The sequence below is a fragment of the Sphaeramia orbicularis genome, chromosome 24 (assembly GCF_902148855.1).
Source record: "Sphaeramia orbicularis chromosome 24, fSphaOr1.1, whole genome shotgun sequence".
NCBI lineage: Eukaryota > Metazoa > Chordata > Actinopteri > Kurtiformes > Apogonidae > Sphaeramia > Sphaeramia orbicularis.
The window spans coordinates 33,319,500-33,341,719 of record NC_043979.1 but is presented as its reverse complement, the minus strand read 5'-3'; the positions used below and the strand labels follow the sequence as shown (position 1 = coordinate 33,341,719).

General features: G+C 33.9%; 1 protein-coding gene across 1 annotated transcript in view; it reads left to right on the top strand.

Moving 5' to 3' along the window:
- The first annotated feature begins 2,938 nt into the window (after window positions 1-2,938).
- Window positions 2,939-22,220, top strand: part of kcnk3a (potassium channel, subfamily K, member 3a) — a 97,012-nt gene continuing 77,730 nt past the window's right edge. Inside the window, exon 1 of the mRNA XM_030128929.1 lies at window positions 2,939-3,323. Within this exon, the coding sequence (XP_029984789.1) occupies window positions 3,041-3,323 (283 nt within the window). The 5' untranslated portion in view covers window positions 2,939-3,040. The remainder of the gene's footprint in view (window positions 3,324-22,220) is intronic.

Sequence of the window (22,220 nt, the reverse complement as noted above, 5' to 3'; positions counted from 1 at the left end):
CATAATTCAGTTTAAAAAAAGATATAAAGAATTGATTCTTGAGAGGTACAGCATTTAATAATGACAATGAGGCTTGTTTGTTTATGAATGATGTACTGATAAATCTGCTGGAATTATTCAAGAGAATGTTTGATTTGTTGAGTCTGTTTGTATGACTGTACTGACATGAACATACTGTTGTGGATAATTCAGTTACTGCATTGTGGATTGTTGTGGTTCGATGCTAAAATTAGGGAAATAGTATAGGCTGATTGCTGTATTAAGTTACTGATAAAGGTGTAAAAGCACTGAGGGGTAGGATTAAATAAGTTTATACATCTTCCTACTCCTTTTCGACCATGCAATATTCAGATTTGTATGTGCTCGAGGATAGATTCTGTCCATTTGAATGTTATTTTGTTTATGTCTTGATTTGCTTTGTTTTGTCTTATTTTTCTTTGCATGTTCGAAATATAATAAAAAATAAAAATAAAATAATTATTTCTACAATTACCAAATATCATTATTTTTGTCTTGCTAAGATGTAATGATAACCTGTTTCTGTCAAACCACATTTTAAGTTTGTTCATTTCTATAGTAACTTCCTCCTGCAATTTTTGCAAGTTATCCCCAGAGCAGAAAATATTTGTATCATCAGCAAATAACATGAAGTGCAATACCTTAGAAATTTTACATATTTCATTTATATACAGAAGAAAAAAATTAGGCCCTAATACTGACCCCTGGGGGACCCCACAAGCAATGTCCAAACATAATGAATCACAGTCACCCAATTTCACAAACTGCCGTCTGCCACTTAAATAACTTTTTACCCAGTCCAGCACAATCCCCCTTATGCCAGTTGTGCTGAAAAAAAAAGATACCAAACATGGGTATAGTAAACATTTCTTTATATAGTATATAAAGGCAAAATCAAAAGTACTCTGAAACAGCCAAAATAGGCTCAGACCCCTAAGGGTTAACTAGAACACATGGAAATACTGGACATGTTAGATATTGTTGTGTGTATGAAAATCTAATAAAAAGATGTATAAAAAAAAAAAAAATACTAACACAAATTCTGACAAGGCGCTGCAAGTATCAAAGAAAAGGAAATTTAAAAAAAATCCTGAACTCCCGGGAGACTTCTTTTTCTATGCGTCTTTGTTTCTGTTTCAGTATGAACCACTTTATTTTGCCTGAGGAACAGCAGTGAGCGTCACACACATCACTATGCACAGTCCATGTTCTTCCAGTGTTCCTCATGCCTTTTAGTCCCTGTCTTTACTCGTACATTAGATGGATCAACACCTCGTCCTCTGTGTTTGTGTATTTGCCTGAGGTGGTAGGATTCGCAACGCAAGTGTTGTCAAGATGATGATGTTTCCCAGTTGTGTTTTGTCTAGTCCAGGGGTGTCAAACATGCGACCCGGGGGCCAAAGGGTCCAGTTCGGCCCCTGGGATATTTTGCCAAGTGCAAAAATTCCACAGTCTTGAATTGAATTAAGCAAAAAAAAAAAAAAAAAAAGAATAGCTTGAATTAAAGAAAAAAATCTTGAATTAAGCCAAAAAAAAAAAAAAAGAAAAAAGAAAAAAAATCTTCAATTAAGTAAAAAAAAATCTTCAATTAAGCCCCCCCAAAAAATCTCAAATTTAGCAAAAAATCTTGAATTAAGCCAAAAAAAATCTTCAAATTAGTAAAAAAAAAAAATTCTTGAATTAAGGAAAAAAAATTTCAATTAAGTAAAAAAAATCTTGAATTAAGCAAAAAAAAAAAAATTAAATTCAGTAAAAAAAAATCTTGAATTAAGCAAACAAAAATAAATAAATAAATAAAAATCTAGAATTAACAACTTAAATTTTTTTTCTTTGTTTTAATGCAAAAAATAACATGAAATTATGCAAATATTTACATTTACAAACTATCCTGTAACACTAAAATGTGAATAACCTGAACAAATGTGAACAACCTGAAATGTCTGAAGAAAATGAAGCACAATTTTAACAATTTTTCTGCCTGTTCCTCAGTGTTTAATGTCTTTATAGATCTGATCCTTACAACTTATCTTATTTTGTCTTATCTTATCTTACTTTCCCTTATCTTATCTTATCTTATCTTATCTTATCTTATCTTATCTTATCTTATCTTGTGTTACTTTACTTTACCTTATCTTATCTTTACTTATCTTATCTTAACTTGTCTTATCTTATTTTACCATATCTTGTCTTATTTTATCTTATCTTATCATAACTTGTCTTGTCATGTCTTGTCTTATCTTAACCTGTCTTATCTTATCTTATCTTATCTTATCTTATCTTATCTTATCTTATCTTATCTTGTCTTTTTTCTTTTTATCTTTTTTCTTCTCATCTCATTTCAACGTATCTTATCTTATCTTATTTTATCTTATCTTATCTTATCTCATCTTACTTTCCCTTAATTATCTTGTGTTACTTTACTTTACCTTATCTTATCTTAACTTGTCTTATCTTACCTTGTCTTATCTTATTTTACCATATCTTGTCTTATTTTATCTTATCTTATCATAACTTGTCTTGTCATGTCTTGTCTTATCTTAACCTGTCATATCTTATCTTATCTTATCTTATCTTATCTTATCTTATCTTATCTTATCTTATCTTATCTTATCTTATCTTATCTTATCTTATCTTATGTCTTTTCCACTCATACAGTTATGGGGGGAGTTCACTGTGAGTCCAAACCCTTTAAAAAACACAGGGTTACTCTGGGATACTGCACAATAATTCTAAATCCTGACATGGCTCCAAACCTCAGTGGAAGGTTACGGGGGTGGTGGGACGGACGGGGGGCGGAGGGTAGAGGGTGGAGGGTGGAGGATTCCTGTAGTGGGTGGGAGGACTGGAGGGGTAGGGGGAGGGTAGGGGTGGTGCTGAATGAACAGCTCCTCTGCTCCTCATAAAGTCCTGTCAGAGCTCGTCCGCTCCGTCAGAGCAGACACAGCCATGAGCCAGCCCAGCTCCCCGTCCTCCAGACCCGAGCTGAACCTCCGGCCGTCCCCCTGACACACAGCACGACACCATGAAGAGGCAAAACGTGAGGACCCTCGCCCTCATCATCTGCACTTTCACCTATCTGATCGTCGGAGCCGCGATTTTCGACGCGTTGGAATCCCAGAAGGAGACGACCCAAAGGAGGGAGATGGACCTCCGGAAAGGGGAGCTGCTCAGGACCTTCAACTTAACCCATGAGGACTTTGACGAACTGGAGAAGGTGGTGCTGCAGCTGAAGCCGCACAAAGCCGGGGTGCAGTGGAAATTCGCCGGCTCCTTTTACTTCGCCATCACTGTGATCACCACCATAGGTAAGAGTCCAAAAGAACTTCAGGGGAAATGGGATGCATGGTGCAGATGTGCAAAGTGGGATATAAAAAAAACTTTTACAAACATCAGAATATTTATAGTGTCACGCAAGAAAATCAAAGTTTTTGCTTTTTTTTTTTTTTTTTTTTTTACCCTTTCATGCATGAATTATGAGAACTTTAACCCTTTCATGCATAGTGGACAGCTACTCAAAGCTCCTGTTGTATATTCATGGATTTTATTGTTTTACACTCTCAGAAATAGAGGTACATGATCAGAACATTTATGTACCTATAAGTACATTTTTTAAGAATGTTCTCTCAAAAGTACAATATTGGTCTTTAGGAGGTCAGAATTGCACCTTTAGACTATGAAAAAGGGTCCAAAGTTATGTAAAGTACAAATTTGTACTATAAGGTACCCTGCAGCATTAAAAAAATGTGTGTAGACCATGAGAATAGGCTATAGGCTAGGAGAACTGAACTGTAGGACTAATTATAGTTCAAACATTAGGCTTAGCACATTATTTATTATATATCATACTGTAATTACTCTAAATTATATTTAACCCTTTCATGCATACTGGTCACTACAGTGGACAGCTATTCAAAGATGTTCTCTCATATATTCATGGATTTTGTTGTTTTAGTTCCATATCAGCCAACACAGTGGACGCTTATGCATCATCCCATACACTGAAATTCATACCATTACTGTAACTTTGCTGTTCTTGATAAACCTGATCCACAGTAACCTGTTTGAGTGTGAATCATTTGCTTGTTATTGTTAATAGACTGTAATTAACTTTTTTTTTTAAACAAAAGGTTTTTTTTTTGCATATTATCTCCATGAAGTGAGTAATGACCAGTACTAGAGTATGATAAAATATGAGAAAACATCAGATTAGCTGCATTAGAAATTTTTTTTTTTTTTTTCAGTTTAGTTTGCACACAATACATCAGTAAATCCATTTTTCTTTGCTTCAAATATTAAACACATGGTGTCCAGCTGAGTGGACATTTTTGCAACTCCATGAAAAATAGGTTCATAAGAAAATGTTCAATTACATTGTTTTTTTCATGCCTAAAGAGGAATAAAAACACTCAGGAAAACGATCTTGATTAAGGTTCTCAAAATTCATGCATGACAAATTTTTTTCCTGAGTGTTTTTACTCCTCTTTAGGCATGGAATAAACAATGCGTTCCAAAAAATTTTTTTATGAACCTATTTTTCATGGAGTTGCAAAAATGTCCACTCAACTGGACATCATACATTTAATTTTTGAAGCAAAGAAACATGTATTTACTGGCATACTGTGTGAAAACTATGAACAGTTTTTTAAAATGCTGCTAATCTGATGTTTTCTGATGTCACATTTTAACATACTCTGATACTAGTTATTAATCACTTCATGGAGATAATACGATAAAAAAAACAACTTTTTGTGTAAAAAAAAACAAAACATGTTAAATACAGTTGAATAATAATAACAAGCAACTGATTTACACTAAAACATGTCAGTGCAGATGAGGTTTATCAAGAACAGTAAAGTTACAATAATGATATGAATGTCAGTGTATGGGATGATCCACTGTTTTGACTGATATGGAACAAAAACAATAAAATCTGTGAATATATAAGAGAACAGCTTTGAATAGCTGTCCACTGTAGTGACCACTATGCATGAAAGGGTTAAATAACTGAACTGATTTCAAACATGATGCAACAGTTTTTTCCAGACACATTTTTTGTCCTTTGCAGTTTCTGTATTTTGTCTCCTACACTGGACAAAAATATATTGAAAATTGTTAAATAAAGACAAAAAAAGAAAAAAACAACAACATATTCACACTAAAAAAAGTACAACAGGTAATAATAATAATAATAATAATGATAATAATAATAATAATAATAATAATAATAATAATAATAATAATAGCTTTATTTGTATAGCACCTTTAAAAACAAAGTTTACAAAGTGCTTTGACAGACAAAGCAGAGGGCACAACAGCAGGATACAAGACGCAAGTAAAAACACTAAAACAGAAGCAACACAATAGGAGAGATGTGTACAACAAATGCAAAAAACATGACACTTTGTATAAATTAAGTGAATCGGAGTAAAGAGGGCATGGATAACGTAGCATGATGCTGTCAAATCAGTGCAAAAAATGAAGAAATGAAATAAAAAAAACATCTTGTATGAGAATATAAATTAATAATCAAACAGGATAAAAATCAGATTTAAGAAATGAAAATTAAAAATTAAAAAGGGACAGACATCACATAAAAGCAAGTCTACAAAATGTGTTTTAAGAACAGGTGTCATAACAGCCCCTCACACCTGTATTTTATGGTCTAGAAGCCATAAAAACCATAAAAATCTAATATTTAGCCTATTTACAAGCCCACAATGTGATTATAGTAAGGTTCCATCGTGTCATAAATGTGATAACATAATGAGACTAGCTTACATAAGTCCAGTATCCTCCAGAGACCCAGCGATGAATTTTTGTCCTCGGTAGGAGAGAAGAGTTTCACAGCTTTACTTTAATACTGTCCACTGTAAAGGACATTTCATAAAAAATGAATAATGTATTTGTTGTATTATATGGTTTAAAATCAAAAGAATTATTTAATGTGTATAAAAAAATAACCAGGAGGGTCTCAGGAGGACACTGAACACAGAGTCCCAGAGGAGCATTTTTGCAGCATCATGAGGCGTCGGTAGCGTCATGAAATATGTTACAGCTGCACATTTTTTTTTTTTTTTTTTGCAACCTCTGCACAAATAAAAATAAAATCTACAAAGATGCTGTTATTGGATCTTATCTTAAAAGAGGTGTTTTATTCAGATGAAGCGTGACAAAGGGCTGGGTCAAAGTCAAATACACAGAAACGAAGGCAAAACTTAAGGTCAAGGATGTGCAGATGTGATTCCAGCTCATGAGTGGAGACTGTCATTAGAGAAGACGCCTCAGGAAACTGAAGTTATGACACATTTGCTTTCTCTTGTGCTTTTATACTCATTATTCCTGCTCCAGAGGGCTCCACATACTACAAAGCCCTCAGCACTTTTACTCAATGTGCAGACTTAACTTTATACACAGACTTAAAAAATGAGCTTGTTTGCTTTAGTGATTTCATTACAACTTCCCTTTAGGTGTTTGCAGCCACTCTGCTTTTAGTTATAATCGCTCTGAACATGTGTTTTATTAGATGAGATATTGTAAATACAAGACAATTAAACAACAACTAAATGATCCAATCCAAATGATCTAACCCTCTGGTATCCCGTCCAGCAAGGCCCTTACTAAGCACCAAGTGTGCCATTTTGGCACACTTGTGGAATAATGTCAAAACAATTTTCATACAGTTTGTTTTTAATTCTTTTACTCTTTTTTCTGTTTCATCAACTTAAGCCGTAAATAAAAATACCAAATACTCAATAATTGTCACATTTTTTTAACCCTTTAAATACTGTGTTTGTAATGTAAACAAACCATTTTTTTGGATGCAAAAAACACAAAAAAAAATATTTTTTTTCAATATACTACATAAAAAGTGGATCACACATTATTTGATTTTTGCATCCTGGCATATGTCAATTAACGCCAACATTGGTTAATTTGCATTATTATTTTTGGCGCTAGGTCAAATGTTCAAAAAATACTAGCATCTGTCACCAAGTGTGCCAAAAAGGCACACCTGTAAATCAAACTATTAAATATTATATATTGATTTATTTTTTTTTATGGAAGAAATAGTGTGTTTTAGGCACACTTGGGAGACAAATGCTAGTCTTGTAATTTTCTTTTGTTTACAATGTGCACATTTTAGTTGGTGGCCAGAATTTTAAAGATCACGCAAAAATGAACAACTTTTGAAATCTAACCTTATTTAACCCTTTCGTGTATGAATTATGAGAACCTTAATAAAGATTTATTTTCCTAAGTGTTTTTATCCAACTTTAGGCATTAAAAAAAAAACAAACAAACAAAAACAATGCGATTGAAACTTTTCTTATGTATCCATTTTTCATGGACTTCCAAAAATGTCCACTCAGCTTGACACCATGTATTTAGTTTTTGAAGCAAAGAAACATGTATTTACTGATACATCATGTGAAAACTGTGAAATAACTTTTTTAATGCCGCTAATCTGATGTTTTCTCACATTTTAACATACTCTAATACTAGTCATTACTCACTTCATGGAGATAATATGCAAAAAAACCAAAAAACCCAAAAACCTTCATATAAAAAAACTTTAATAATAATGACAAACAATTGATTTACACTCAAACATGTTACTGCAGATCAGGTTTATCAAGAACAGCAAAGTTACAGTAATGGTATGAAAGTCAGTGAATGGGATGGTGCATAAGTGTCCACTGTGTTGGCTGATATGGGACTAAAATAACAAACCCCATGAATATATAAGACAGCAGCTGTAGAATAACTGTCCACTGTAGTGACCACTGTGCATGAAAGGGTTAAATTGTGAAAAATAATATGAAGTTTTTTAACAGGAAGTGCAAAGTGTGCCTAAAAGGCGCACCCGGATACCAGAGGGTTAATTCATTTTAGCCAAACTTAAGGTTTTTTTTGTTATCTGTGTCTCTTATCTGACTCTTCCTCTTGTAGTTCCTGACTGCGACTGCTGTCAGTAGTGACCTGTGACTTGTAACCCTATCAGATGTAGGCGACTAATTGCAAACAAACCCAACCCGGGTGTGTGTAACCGCATTCTGTAATTGTGAGCCCAGAGGCTGCTACAAACACAGTGATTGGCGTTTCAGCCTGCCATTAAGTATTAATGACAACACCAGACCCACAGTGTTCCACTGGCCTCCTGGCACACAACATGAATACTGTAAATACTGTACTGCATGCACAATCACGCAGAAATGTCATGTTTTTATGAAGCGAACAGGAGCTACACCTGTGATTTATTTCAGTTCCGTTGAGAAAAGTGACATTGAAACAGATTCCGTCACCGGCAAAAGTCTAAAAATAGACATCGACGTCTCATTTCCGGTCATATTCTTTGAAATTATAATTAAATCAAGCATAGTCATTTTAGAAATGAGGCCTCAGGACATTCATATCCAACACAGGACACCCCCAAGGACCAGAGCTGGTGCCAAAACAGTGTGTAACAGAAGAAGGAAGTATGTTTGGAAATTCATATGCTATATAAAAACATACTTGCAATTTCAGGAGGACAAATATTATCCTGGAAAGCTATGAATAAATATGCAGTTGAAATTCCATTTGTGAACTGAGATACCGCCTCTTGGAGTGGAAACAGCAAACACATGATAAGAGGTGGCCCCAGCATGCTCTACTAATAATTTAACATAAGTGAAGAAGGGAGGAGAAGCCACCATCAGTAATCAGTCATCACTTAGGGCGGAGGAAAAAGGGGATGCTGAGGGCAGGGTGTCCATTTACCCGACAATTACAGCAGGGGAAGAATGTGAGAAACAAAGCAGGGGAAAATAAAGGAGCTGGGAGGAAGAAAGCGCTCTGAGACTCCTTGTACGGGCGCCAGGTTTGATAAAAAAATCCTGCATCTCAAGGGGGGGGGGGGGGGGGTGTCTCCTGGTGAGTAAGATCACAATCATCCTCCCATTGTTCGCCCCCCTCCACCTTTGGGTGAACGTCTTGTAAATGTCAGTCACTACCCACGATGCAGTTCAAGGTCATCCGGACAAACACACGACACGAAACATTGTCTTCCCGATGATGCGGTTCATATCATCTGTGTGTTATCTGATGTGAAAAGGCAGAGAACATGTGATTCCGGAACATGTGAAGCAGCTGCGCTCTTTATTTTACACCTGTTGACATACAGTACTGTACAGTCTTACTCTACCATGCAACATGATATTCCATTATGTTGACACAAGCTGAAGTAAAGGGCTTGTCCACTAAATGAATAAAAGCATCTGTAGTGCAACAATTCTCAGGAGAGGATACTTGGTTGTATTAGTACGAGGAAAGAGCAAAGAAACACTGCACACTAGTTAGCAATAATATGTAAAATATATGTATTAACCCATAAAGACCCTGTGGTACTTTTGTGGCAGTTCCCAAAATAAATTTTCTTTCTATCAAACCTTTTCCGAAGTGATTTATCACCCTTTATTGTAATATTATCCTCTTTAGTTTGAGCTTTTTCAGTGCAAATCATATATTTTCCCATATTTAATTCACTGATCATGTAGATGTTCATAAAAGCTCAGATAAATCGAAAAGTTATTATATTAAAAATAGAGAAAACTGGAGAAAAAGTGACTTTTTGAGCAAAGATATCAATAATTGAGCATAAAAATAAGTGTCTCCATCCACTGTCCTTGATCCAACTCCATGGGTTTTACTGGTGAATCAATGTTGTAGAAGATGACGGTGTTTCCACGTTCACTACAGAGCCTCTGAATGTCCAAATGAGTCATATGTGATGACCACGCAAAGATGACGAACTGTATTTTACACCAATTATTTACATGTATTAATAGGATTAGTGGATCAAAAGATACTAAATGAGGTCATATTTTGCTAAACCCACTTCTATTAGTCTTTGGCTCATTGATTTGTGTATTTGGACCCTAATAGTTCATAAAGTTTGAATTTGAACTTCCGACGAATATTTCTCCAAGTACGACATAATTGTTTGTCAGCAGCAGTGGTTGTAGTAAAAACTGAAAATATGTCCAAACTTCGAGCCGATTACGTAAAATATTCAGTTGTTGGTTGTATTAACGAAGACAAGTGGTTGAACAGGACAGAGAAGCACAGTCAACAACCTGGAGGGGGCGGGGCCTGAAGTGGCTCATGTGCATTTAAAGGGCCAGCGCTCAAAACGTCCTTTCTGGTGTCATTACTCAGAAATAGGGTTGAAGACGGACCTGTGGAGTTGAATTAATGAAGAATTCAGACCCAAGCAGAGCATTTACAGTTGATGTAGACCACAGGGAAATGTTTTAAAATGCTTAATTCCATTTAAAAAAGCAAAATATCACTCCTTTAAGTGATTTATCACCATTTATTATATATTATCCTCTGTATTTTGCATTTTTCAGTGTATATCTTGTGTTTTCCTATATATAATTCACTGATCGTGTAGATGTTCATGAAAACGCAAATTAAAGTTGAGAGTTATTGAATTGGAAACAGAAAAAAACTGAAGAAAAAGTGACTTTTTCACATTAGTGTCGCACTAACCCATGTGTTTGTATCATTGTTGTTAACACAGGTCACTATGCTAGTTTATTTCTGTCTGTTTTATAGGGATACTGTAGCATTTGTCTGCACTAAAATATTCAGATTTAGTTGACATTAACTTGCAGATTTTGAGTAGTTTGTGTTTCTAAGTGGATCTAAAGATAGATCCACTGTGATCTGTAAGTTATGTAAATAACACTGGGTTACAAAAAATGTTTTTTGCAAGTTGTCTAGGTTTTTTCAACTGAATTAGGACCATTTTGCACCGCTAAATCCAAAAATGACATCTGTTTTTCTCAATCAGGTCAGGTTTTTTTTGCTAATTTGATTTTGAAAAATTTGATCTTCTCAGAAAATTGATTACATTTTTGTGACTTTATCAGTTGATTTTTTATATAGTTCTCACCCAAAATAGGTTTTAAGAGACAAAAAATCATTTTCTAACAGGACTCCTGTTAGGTACAATGGTGTATTCACTGCAGATGTAGCAGAATACGTCAGGCTTATTTTTGCAAGATCTTCTAGTCGAAGCCATTTCATTCACCTGTAATATTAAAAAACCTATTAATCATAAATTGGCAAAAATAAAAACTTCAGAACTCGTTTATTGCAAGAAATATGAAAGAATTTTGTATCATATGATGTGAAAATGCCCATAAATGTAAGCAAAAATGTTAAAAAAAACCAATATGTAGCATAGTTCAGAAAGTTGACCTGATTGAGCAAAATTAATGTGATTTTTGGATTCAGCACACCAAAATTATCCTAAATCAGCTCAAAAAACGTAAACAATGAATTTGTTGTTGACCAGTGTAATTAGCTGAAACATAATATTGTTGAGAAAATTTTGGAATATTATTCATGGTTCACAGATCATGGCTCCTGAACTAAAATGAGGTTAACACCCCGGCTTTATGGTCTCATATCATTACTATTATCAACTTTTACCATTACTTACAGCAATTTTATTAGAAAGAAAAGACATTAAGTGAGTATATGTGAATAAACATAATGTGAGCTATCAATAGTGAAGCAGTATCTTATCAATATTGTTCTTAACAGGTAGTTTTCTTCTATTTATTTATTTATTTTTTAAAGAACCTGTCCACATACTGAGATGATATACATTATATTTATTATACATGATATTCTCTGTTCACACAACAGCACAGAAACAACTACACACTGACACAAACATTTGGACAAATCATTGTTTCTTTTGAAAAACATTAAATGAAGCAGATACAGAGGCTTTAGTCTGTCATGAGTTCATTTAAAGTTATTATAAAGTTAACTTATAACCACAATATCCTACAAATGTTGGTTCAGGTTGTGTATGCTTTATAGCGTGTAGATTACATCATAACACTGGTTCTTTGTCTGGTCTGGTCCGTGCCCCAAATGTGTCCATGCTGACCTTGATCTCCTGCAAGTACTACACCTATATGACCTATATTTGATGTTTCAGATTTGCAGATTTGTAACACAATGCAACAGTCGTCATGTGTTAATTGGGGTGTGGCGCCCTTGTTTTCTAATCTCTTTGTTTTCCACATGGATAGATACAAACCACAGTTAAAAATCTCCCTGTTTGCAACCTAAAATGACATTTTAAGTTGCAAAAAATGACATTGCAAAATATGTGCATTAGTGCCAGTTGGTGGTTCTTTTTTTTTTTTTTTTTTACTTATTTAACTCTCTCAAGTGTGAAAGAGAAAAACAAATCATGGATCGGCTCCAAAACTGAATGGGTTTGTCTTTGGTCCTTGTCTCATTGTCCCTCCAAAATTACATAATAGATGGACAGACAAGCAGAGAAACAGATGGGAGTGATCACATAATGTCCTCGGTGGAGGTAATAAAAATTTAACACACTACCTCGTCTGTAAACATGTTTTTTGTCTCGATTTTCATCTGTAGTAGCGGTGAAAACATCAACTGTCATGATTCCAACTGAGAGAAAATAAACACTGTAGCTTTAAACATGTAATTATTAATATTACATACATTATACAATGTTTGTGCTTGAGAGGAAATCAACTCTCAAATGCATGATCATATTAAACTGTCACTTTAGAAAATCTGACATTTTCTGTGTTTTTTTTTTTTTTTTTTTAAATTAAAACTTTATTTAAACTTGGGAAATGTACAGAACTAAAGTTTTATGTACTTCTAATTGCGTAAAAAAACCAAAGTAAAGTATGAAAATGCTGGAATAAAAAGTGACAATGCAGAAAAAACCCATCATTAAAATGCGAAACAAAGGATTCTTCCATAAAAAGTGATAATGCAGAAAAAACCCAATATGCGCCATCATTAAAATGCAAAACAAATGAGTCTTCTATAAAAAGTGATAATGCAGAAAAATCCCAATATGCACTGTCATTAAAATGCAAAACAAAGGATTCTACTATAAAAAGTGATAATGCAGAAAAAACCCAATATGCACCATCATTAAAATGCAAAACAAATGATTCTTCCATAAAAAGTGATAATGCAGAAAAAACCCAATATGCACCATCATTAAAATGCAAAACAAATGATTCTTCTATAAAAAGTGATAATGCAGAAAAAAACCAATATGCACCATCATTAAAATGCAGAAAAAAACAATATGCACCATCATTAAAATGCAGAAAAAACCCTATATGCACCATCATTAAAATGCAAAACAAATTATTCTTCCATAAAAAGTGATAATGCAGAAAAAACCCAATATGCACCATCATTAAAATGCAAAACAAATGAGTCTTCTATAAAAAGTGATAATGCAGAAAAAAAAACAATATGCGCTGTCATTAAAATGCAAAACAAATGATTCTTCCATAAAAAGTGATAATGCAGAAAAAACCCAATATGCACCATCATTAAAATGCAAAACAAATGATTCTTCCATAAAAAGTGATAATGCAGAAAAAACCCAATATGCACCATCATTAAAATGCAAAACAACTGATTCTTCCACAAAAAGTGATAATGCAGAAAAATCCCAATAGGCGCTGTCACTAAAATGCAAAACAAACAACTCTTCCACCATTTTGTCCCGAGTTGCAGGTGCACTGTAACTAAAACTTGATTTTCCAGTCTCTGTAAACCTGACACCATCATCTGAGCGAGTATGATAAGAGGCCACATTAAAAGACAATAGTGATATGATATACAGGGATATAAAACCAGTAAGAGCCTAATGAATAAATAAAACCTGTTGACTATCATGTCCGACAAAGATGGAGGGCCCCTGCACCTGAACATACAGCTCACAATGATGAGTGGTATAATCATAAGGCTGAAATATCCAGCTTTTGTCAGCGACACAAAAGGAAAAATACAACTCAAATAAGGCACGGCAGCTCTGTTTCACATGAATTCACATCTTTTCATTTTATATTAGAACAAAATAGCTTTAAACCATCATATTTTTGATACAATGAAGGGGTATAAGCTGCTGATTGGTGATATTTGGACTGTTGTTTGATGCCCTGTCCACACTGATGCAGAAATTTTGCAAGAGACTGTAAAACAACCACATTCTACACATTTTTGCGTACTGAACTTGCACCTGAAACATCAAATCAAGGTGTATAATTCAATGTATGACCTGCAGTAGAGCGAGGTCAGCATGGATACCTGTGGGAGACTGGACCGGACCGATGTTATGGACAAATCTACATGATGTAAAGAATACACTTACACAACCTGAACCAACACAAGTAACTTCAGTTTATAAATGGACCTATTATTGGTGCTCACGTCCAGTATTATCCATGTTATCCACAGAAACAGTGGTTTGTCAAGTTTGTTGTCATTTTTAAATTGTCATGTAGACAGACATTTGGTAAAAACAAGGACTTTTGTACATAATTTTTGTTTTTACCCCGGGAGGCAAGGGGTATTGTTTTTGGTTTGTTTGTTTGTTTACACTCTAGCAGCAAAATTATTGGTTGAATTCATACCAAGTTTGGTTTAGAGATTGTCAGTGACCCAGAATAGATCTCATTACATTTTGGGAAAAGTTGGTCAAAGTTTAAATTTTTATTTATTTATTTATTTATTTATTTATTTTTTACTTTTTTTCCCCCATTTACGTATAACCGGCAAAATTCCACATATCTGTAGCAACAAAACTATTGGTTGAATTCATACCAAATTGGGTTTATAGATTGCCAGTGACCCAGGATAGATCTCATTAAATTTTGGGAAAAGTTGGTCAAAGTTCAAATTTTTTATGATTTTTTAAAAAATATTTTTTTCCGCCATTTACTTATAACGGGCAAAATTTCACATGTCTGTAGTAATAAAACTATTGGTTGAATTCATACCAAATTGACTTGAGAGATTGCCAGTGACCCAGAATGGATGTCATTACATTTTGGGAAAATTTGGTCAAAGTTTACATTTTTATTTTATTTTATTTTATTTTATTTTTTTACTTTTTTTCCCCCATTTACGTAAAACGGGGAAAATTTCACATGTCTGTAGCAACAAAACTATAGGTTGAATTCATACCAAATCTGGTTTATATGTTGCTAGCTACCCAGAATAGATGTCATTACATTTTGGGAAAAGTTGGTCAAAGTTTACATTTTTTATGAATTTCTTATTTATTTATTTATTTATGTATTTATTTATTTATTTATTTATTTATTTTTTTTACTTTTTTCCCCCCATTTACGTATAACTGGCAAAATTTCACATGTCTGTAGCAACAAAACTATTGGTTGAATTCACACCAAATTGATTTTATACATTGCCAGTGACCGAGAATGGATCTCATTACATTTTGGGAACAGTAGGTCAAAGTTTAAATTTTTTTGAATTTTTAAAATGTTCCCATTTACTTATATTGGGTGAAAAAGTAAAATTACATGAAAATGGTAATATTATATAAGCTTTCTTCACACACACAAAAAAAAAAAGTGAACAACATGAACAAATATGATCAACCTAAAATGTCTTAAGAGAAGTAAGTGCAATTTTACCAACATTCTGTCTTTTACTAAATGTTTTGTGTAGTTTTAGATCCACTGTAATCTGGAGGTTGTAATGCACGTGTGTCAATGAGAAGCAGAGGCATAAAATTGCTAAAATTGCACCTGTTTTTCTTAATAAAATTCAGTTTGTTCATAGTTGTTCATGTTATTCACCTTTTTTTAAAGGCTAATTTATAGATGTAAACATTTTCATTATGGAATTTTACTTTTGATTTACTCTAAAACACAGATAAAAGTTTAAAGTTGACATTATTTATATATTATTGTGTTATTATTTTACTGGCTTCCAATTATGTTGGGCTGAATGTGGCCCCTAACTAAAATGACTTGAGATGACAGTGTTTCCACATTCACTCCGAAGCCTCTGATGACCATGAAAACACAACAAACTGTATTTTACACCAATTATTTACATGTATTGATAGAATTAGTGGATCAGAAGTTATTAAACAGTTTAGATCAGTAGATGGTTTTGGTCGTCGGTGACTGTTTGGGTTTTTATGGGTTAATCTTGCTCTGGGACACACTCTAGACTACCTTATGAATAAATTTGAGTTTATCTGAGTTGAACTGAGGAATTCAATACCCCATATTGTATTGGTTGCAGGTAGAAATCTCAAAGTCACCTGCAGTATAACCTGCGTAAACAACACTGATATCTGTATGGCTACACCAGAGGCTAGTGAGAAGATATGTTTTTTTGTAATACGAGCGATCCGATTCTTTAACTATTGATTGATTCGTATTAGTTTTCCATTTTTATTAAATCTAGCTGTTTTGTGATAGCAGTGAAATAACTAACAATAACGTTACATCATTTCTCACCTTTATCTTGGTGACAAATGTATCCTGATAAAACATAAACTCACCATATGGCGACAGAAACACATTTTTTTTCATTGCAAATCACCTCCTGTTGCATCATTTGGCGTTGTGCCTCTTGTTGATTCAGAGGATGTAAGCTCAGTGACAAAGTGCACCGCTGTGAAGCTATACACTTATCATCTGAAGTCTATGAATCCGTAATCTGTAGAGCAGACGGGAGCTGAATATAAATACGTACAGGACATGCAATCTGGACAGTGGGTTTTTAATCCTGACGTGTAGCATCCGGTCATGGTTAAAGCCTGAGACAGGTGAAGAAAATCTGCTCTTCCATCACATTAAAAATAGGCAAAGCAAGGCAAGGCAGGTTTATTTCTATAGCACATTTCATGTACAAGACAATTCAAAGTGCTTTACATAAAACATTAAAAGCATTACAGCAGCAGTATAGGCGTGAGGGAAAAAGCAAACATAAATAGATAAAACAGATAAAAATTTTAAGCTTAAAAGAAACAGTGCAGGTCTGAACTGATGAATAAAAACTCTGTTCAAATGCAGCTGAGAACAGGTGGGTCTGTCACCTGGATTTAAATAAACTGAGTGTTTCAGCTGATCTGAGGCTTTGTGGAAGTTTATTCCAGACATGTGGAGCATAGAAGCTGAACACAGCTTCTCCATGTCTGGTTCTGACTCTGGGAACTGAAATACCCCTTACACTGTAAGCCTTTGTATTTACTGCAAGGCTTTAATTACAATGTGTAATGATGATTGATGAAATGATTTAAATTTTATTACATTACTATAAAATGTTAAGTATATTCTACTAATTTGTAGACACAGTCGAAAGTACAAAAAAATTTAAGCTGAATGGATTTAAATCACTAAGTTTAGTCATGACCACACCTTTTTATCTCTGCATTGCATTGTGGGTATTGGGCATGTTGTTGAAAATGTGTTCTTTTTCTGTGCAGGGGTTCAGTGGGGTTGTGGTGTTAGTGTTAATTTTGACTTAATGTGTGTATGTCAGTGTTCATTGGCCTTTTTGTATTTGTTTTTGTATTTTTGTAGAGCTGCACCATGAGTCAGAGCCATAGGAAGAACAATGGCTTTACTGTTCATCTGTGATTTACGTAATTTTTGATGACTTGCCAAATCTAAGGCATTACCTGTACTGGAATATCACATTGAACAAACTTCTAACCTTATGCTGCATTCTAGGCAACCTGTAACTTGTGTTTGTCCAACCTGCTATTGGTGAAAATGCACTGGAATGTCAGTCAAACCTGTGACTTCCCACCTGTGAACTTGTACTAGTGATGGGACTTTTGACTCTTTGAAGGGAGCTGTTCGATCAGGAGCCGTTCACTGAAAAGAGCCGTTCAAAAGACTGGCACTTTTATGTTTTTTTGCATTATTTTGAAACACCAATGTTTAACTGATTAAATAGGCTACATGTGATGATTGACATTACATTTTAAAGGTGTTTAATTGGCGCGGCAGTAAATATTATCTTACTGTAAAAAAGAATAGTTAGTTCAAATGTGTGGGCTAAATACATGACATGAGAGGTGACATTAGACAAATGCTGGAATTTGACAAAAAAAACATCACAGTACATTATGTGGACTAGTCTGTAGCCTACAAACGAAGAAGAAAATAAAACATTTTCTGATGAAATAACATTTTATTCTCCTCAAAACAAGAACAATAAATGTGTGTAAAAATTGCACAAAACACAACAGTGATTAATCACTGCAATTACTTAAATACCTGAACTATAGTGCATTTCTCAGAACAAGAACAGTATGTTCCACGAGTACATTCAGGAGCTGAGTTTTCAAATGGTGGTGCAAATTATTCGTTGACCCAGACTTGAAAGTTATATTTTTTTGCAAATATTGCCAGTTGCATGTCCATCTTTTCTTTCTGAAAAGTGCATCCAAATACTCCTCCTTTTTCTTTGGCTCATTACTCACAGGTGCTCACTCACTCACTCATTCACTCTCAAACTTCTCTCTGGTTTCGACCAGTCTTCCAGCTCCTCCTCCTCCAGTATGCTCACCTCACGCTTCAAACTGTTGTTTTTTTGCTAACTTCTTGCCATGAGACATGCACAGTGCACTCTTTTTTTTCTGCTCAAACATTCTCCTCCTGCCCACTGCCTCCCCAGTGACGCTAAATTGACAGGCAATCGAACACTCCCTCCTTAAAAAAAACCCCAAAAGAACGGCTCTTAACAAAGACTCGGTTCCCATCGTTCATTTCAAAGAGCTGTTCAAAAGATTCGATTTCTTCGATAACATCACATCACTACTTTTGGCAAATTTTACAAGAGAAACAAAAAAAACTGTTTATGACAAAAAAAATATCTGTTCCTTTAATGTTGGTACTTATGATGAAATGTAAACAACTTTCACAGGAGACTGAAATTTGAAGCTATAATAGGGGAGAAAGCAGGTTTTTATTCCCAACCAAAAATGTCACTTGGCAGGTTTTATCAGGAAGCTGACGAAATTATATTGCAAAAGATTTTAATTTGAATCAACTTGGAATGAATACAATGAACTGATGATATTAAGTCTAATGATTATACAAAGCAATTGACATAGCAACAAATTTTAAGTTAAATTAACTTGGCATTTAGTGTGTTGTACTTAAAATAGCAATTCCATTCAAATTATGCACTTAAGTTTAATACGCTCAAGTTTTCATTACTCATCACTTACATTTTTTAAGGCAACCAGTTTCCTCAAATTTTTGAAGTAAACTCAACTTCTCTGGTCTTGAGGTGTATTTTGTCACCATTTGTACATCAGTTATGCTTGTGTGGAAACATTTCAGCTCCTAAATGTGAGGTTGGGGCTGTTGGTTGAAGCAGACAAATCTTCTCTGGGTCAGTGAATGTAATGTTTCTATAAGTGGACTCACAATGAATAAAATATCAGCTCTTTTTTTTTTTTGTGTGTGCGTTTTTTGACACCAACTTTGACAGCAGGCATGAATCCATCTCCAGCAGATACATAAGCAGAGGGAACATCCTGAATTATTAATGGTAATTACTTACATTAGTATAATCATTATTATTCAGTTGGCTTAAAAGGCTAGCGCATAAGTGGTTGAGTGCACATGGACGATAACTTTCACCAGTGATTCAACACCTATCGTCAGATAGATGGAGATGAATACACACAGCAGAGATGGGAGGATGTTGCCACCAAAAAGACAAACAAATACATAAATTAAAAAAAAAAAAAATCACGGCAATTAAGACGGTTTAGTACCGCAGCTGTGAAACGACGATGTGTTTGGTCAGTGTGATGATGAAAATGGGGGTAAATTGTGACTGATTGAGGGGAGATGTAAACGATTTTCAACATTTGTGCTGAAAATAGCTCTAATGGGCTCGGGTCAAACTGTAGCTTTAATTAGAAAGGTACAATAAGTGCTTTCATAGACATTTTACGGTCTCTGGCGTCCTGAGTGTATTTGTTGTATTAGTTGGCACAGCGTCAGTGTTGTTTTACTCATTTATAGTACAGAAATAGCAATCATTATGCACTATTTTCTTTATTTATCCTCTTTTACCATCTTTTACCATCTGAGAAAATAAAGAGTCTCATCCACGACTTCCACAAAAGACTTCAAACTGTTATTGATGTTAAAGGGGCCGATACAGAGGATTAAGAACTAGGGGATGGAAACTTTAGATCAGGGTCATTTGGATAATTTCTGTTGTCAGTATAATTTAAAAAGAGCAAATGCATGTGTTGGATAATAAACGTCTTCATCCAATCACTAGCCATGAGTGAAAGAAAAGTTTTGGTGACACTTTATAATAAGTACACACTATGAAGCATTAGTTAAACATGAACAAATACTGAATTCATCATTTATAAAGTATATTTTGACATGAATGCTCATTAATATATGGTTTATCAGCACAGTTATAAATGTTTTACTAATCATTCATAATCATAATCATTCAATCATGCAGTTTGTTTGATAATCCCATGTGCTGTGTCTTTCCTTTGTTAGAATAACTGAGACTTTTGTGAGTCTTTAGGCATTGCCAACCTTTAAATCTCATTTGTAAATGCTTTATATGTCATAGATAGTGCACACTTTAGATGAGCTCACACCATAGACTTAATTAATGAGTAGTAAGTGCTTTATAACTACCTGAAATAATGAATTCCTGTATTAATAACTGTTTATAGGACATCTATTGGAAAATAAATGTGTGAGTTAGTATAAAATACCCACGAACATATTCACTAACCATTAGTACATGTCTGAATAGTGTATGTGTGAGCATAAATGCACATCATAACTGGTTTGTAAGTGATGCAATACTAAATTTTAAATGCTGAATCCATCATTTATAAAGTATGAAAATACAATCATTAAGCACATTGTAGATGAGCTTGTTAATGAAGAGTAAAACCATTATAATTGTGTTTATAAACCATATACTAATGAGTATTGATATCAGAAATATGCTTTATAAATGATGAATACAGTATTTGTTAATCCATAACTAATGTTCTTATTAATGATGAGTAAAACCATTATAACTGTGCTTATAAACCATATACTAATGAGTATTCATGTCAGAAATATCCTTTATAATTGATGAATGCAGTATTTATTAATGCTTAACTAATGCTTCATAGTGTCTACTTATTATAAAGTGTTACCAAAGTTTTTTTTATTATTATTCATATTCTCTTAAAAATGGCCAAAGAATCATAATTTCTGCTAGGGTACATAAATTTATGAGCATAACTGTACATGATCGGTGAATTAACCCTTTCACGCATAGTTGTCACTCCAGTGGACAGCTATTCTCCAGCTGTTCTCTTGTATATTTGTGGGATTTGTTGTTTTAGTTCCATATCAGCCAACACAGTGGACACTTATACACCATCCTATACATTGACATTTATACCATTACAGTAACTTTGCTGTTGTTGATAAATCTGATCTGCACTAACATGTTTGAGTGTAAATCAATTGCTAATTGTTATAAGACTGTAATTAACATTTTTTTTAAAACTTTTTTTTTTTTTGCATATTATCTCCATTAAGTGAGTAACAACTAGTATTAGAGTATGTTAAAATATATGAAAACATCAGATTAACAGCATTAAAAATGGTTTTATTTCATAGTGTTCACATAGTATATCACTTTCTGATGATGGATTTTAAATATGTTTCTTTGCTTTAAAAATTAAACACATGGTATCCAGCTGAGTGGACATTTTTGTAAACCCCATGAAAAATAGGATCATTAAAAAAAAATTAAATCGGATTGTTTTTTTCACACCTAAAGAGGAATAAAAACACTTAGGATAAAAATCTCAAAATAGGTTCTCATAATTCATGCATGAAAGGGTTAAATACAGGAAAAAAAGGATGAATTTCACTGAAAAATGCAAATTGCAGGCAATAATATTATAATAAATGGTGATAAATCACTTAGGAGAGGTTAAATGTAGGGGGAAATTTATTTGGAAGTCACCACAAAAATAGCTTGATGTCTTTAAGGGTTATATTCTTTAAAAAAAAAAAAAAACATTAACTAAGTGGACATGCGTTAGATGTGTTGTGATAAATATTCAGAATGACTAGTTTACAGTCAACCAGAGACGTTTCACGTTACAGTTTAATTGAATTAAGGGTGATCTGATCCTGTGTCTGCTCTGGAGCTGCTGCTGTAATTTGTGGGATAAGGTAACTCTAGCTGTCCCTGGTGTTAGCATAAAAGAGCCCCAAAACAAAGCAAATTATCTTGCATAACCCAGTCTACTCCGCTGCGAGGTTCAGCCCTCATCGCTCATCATGGATGCAGTT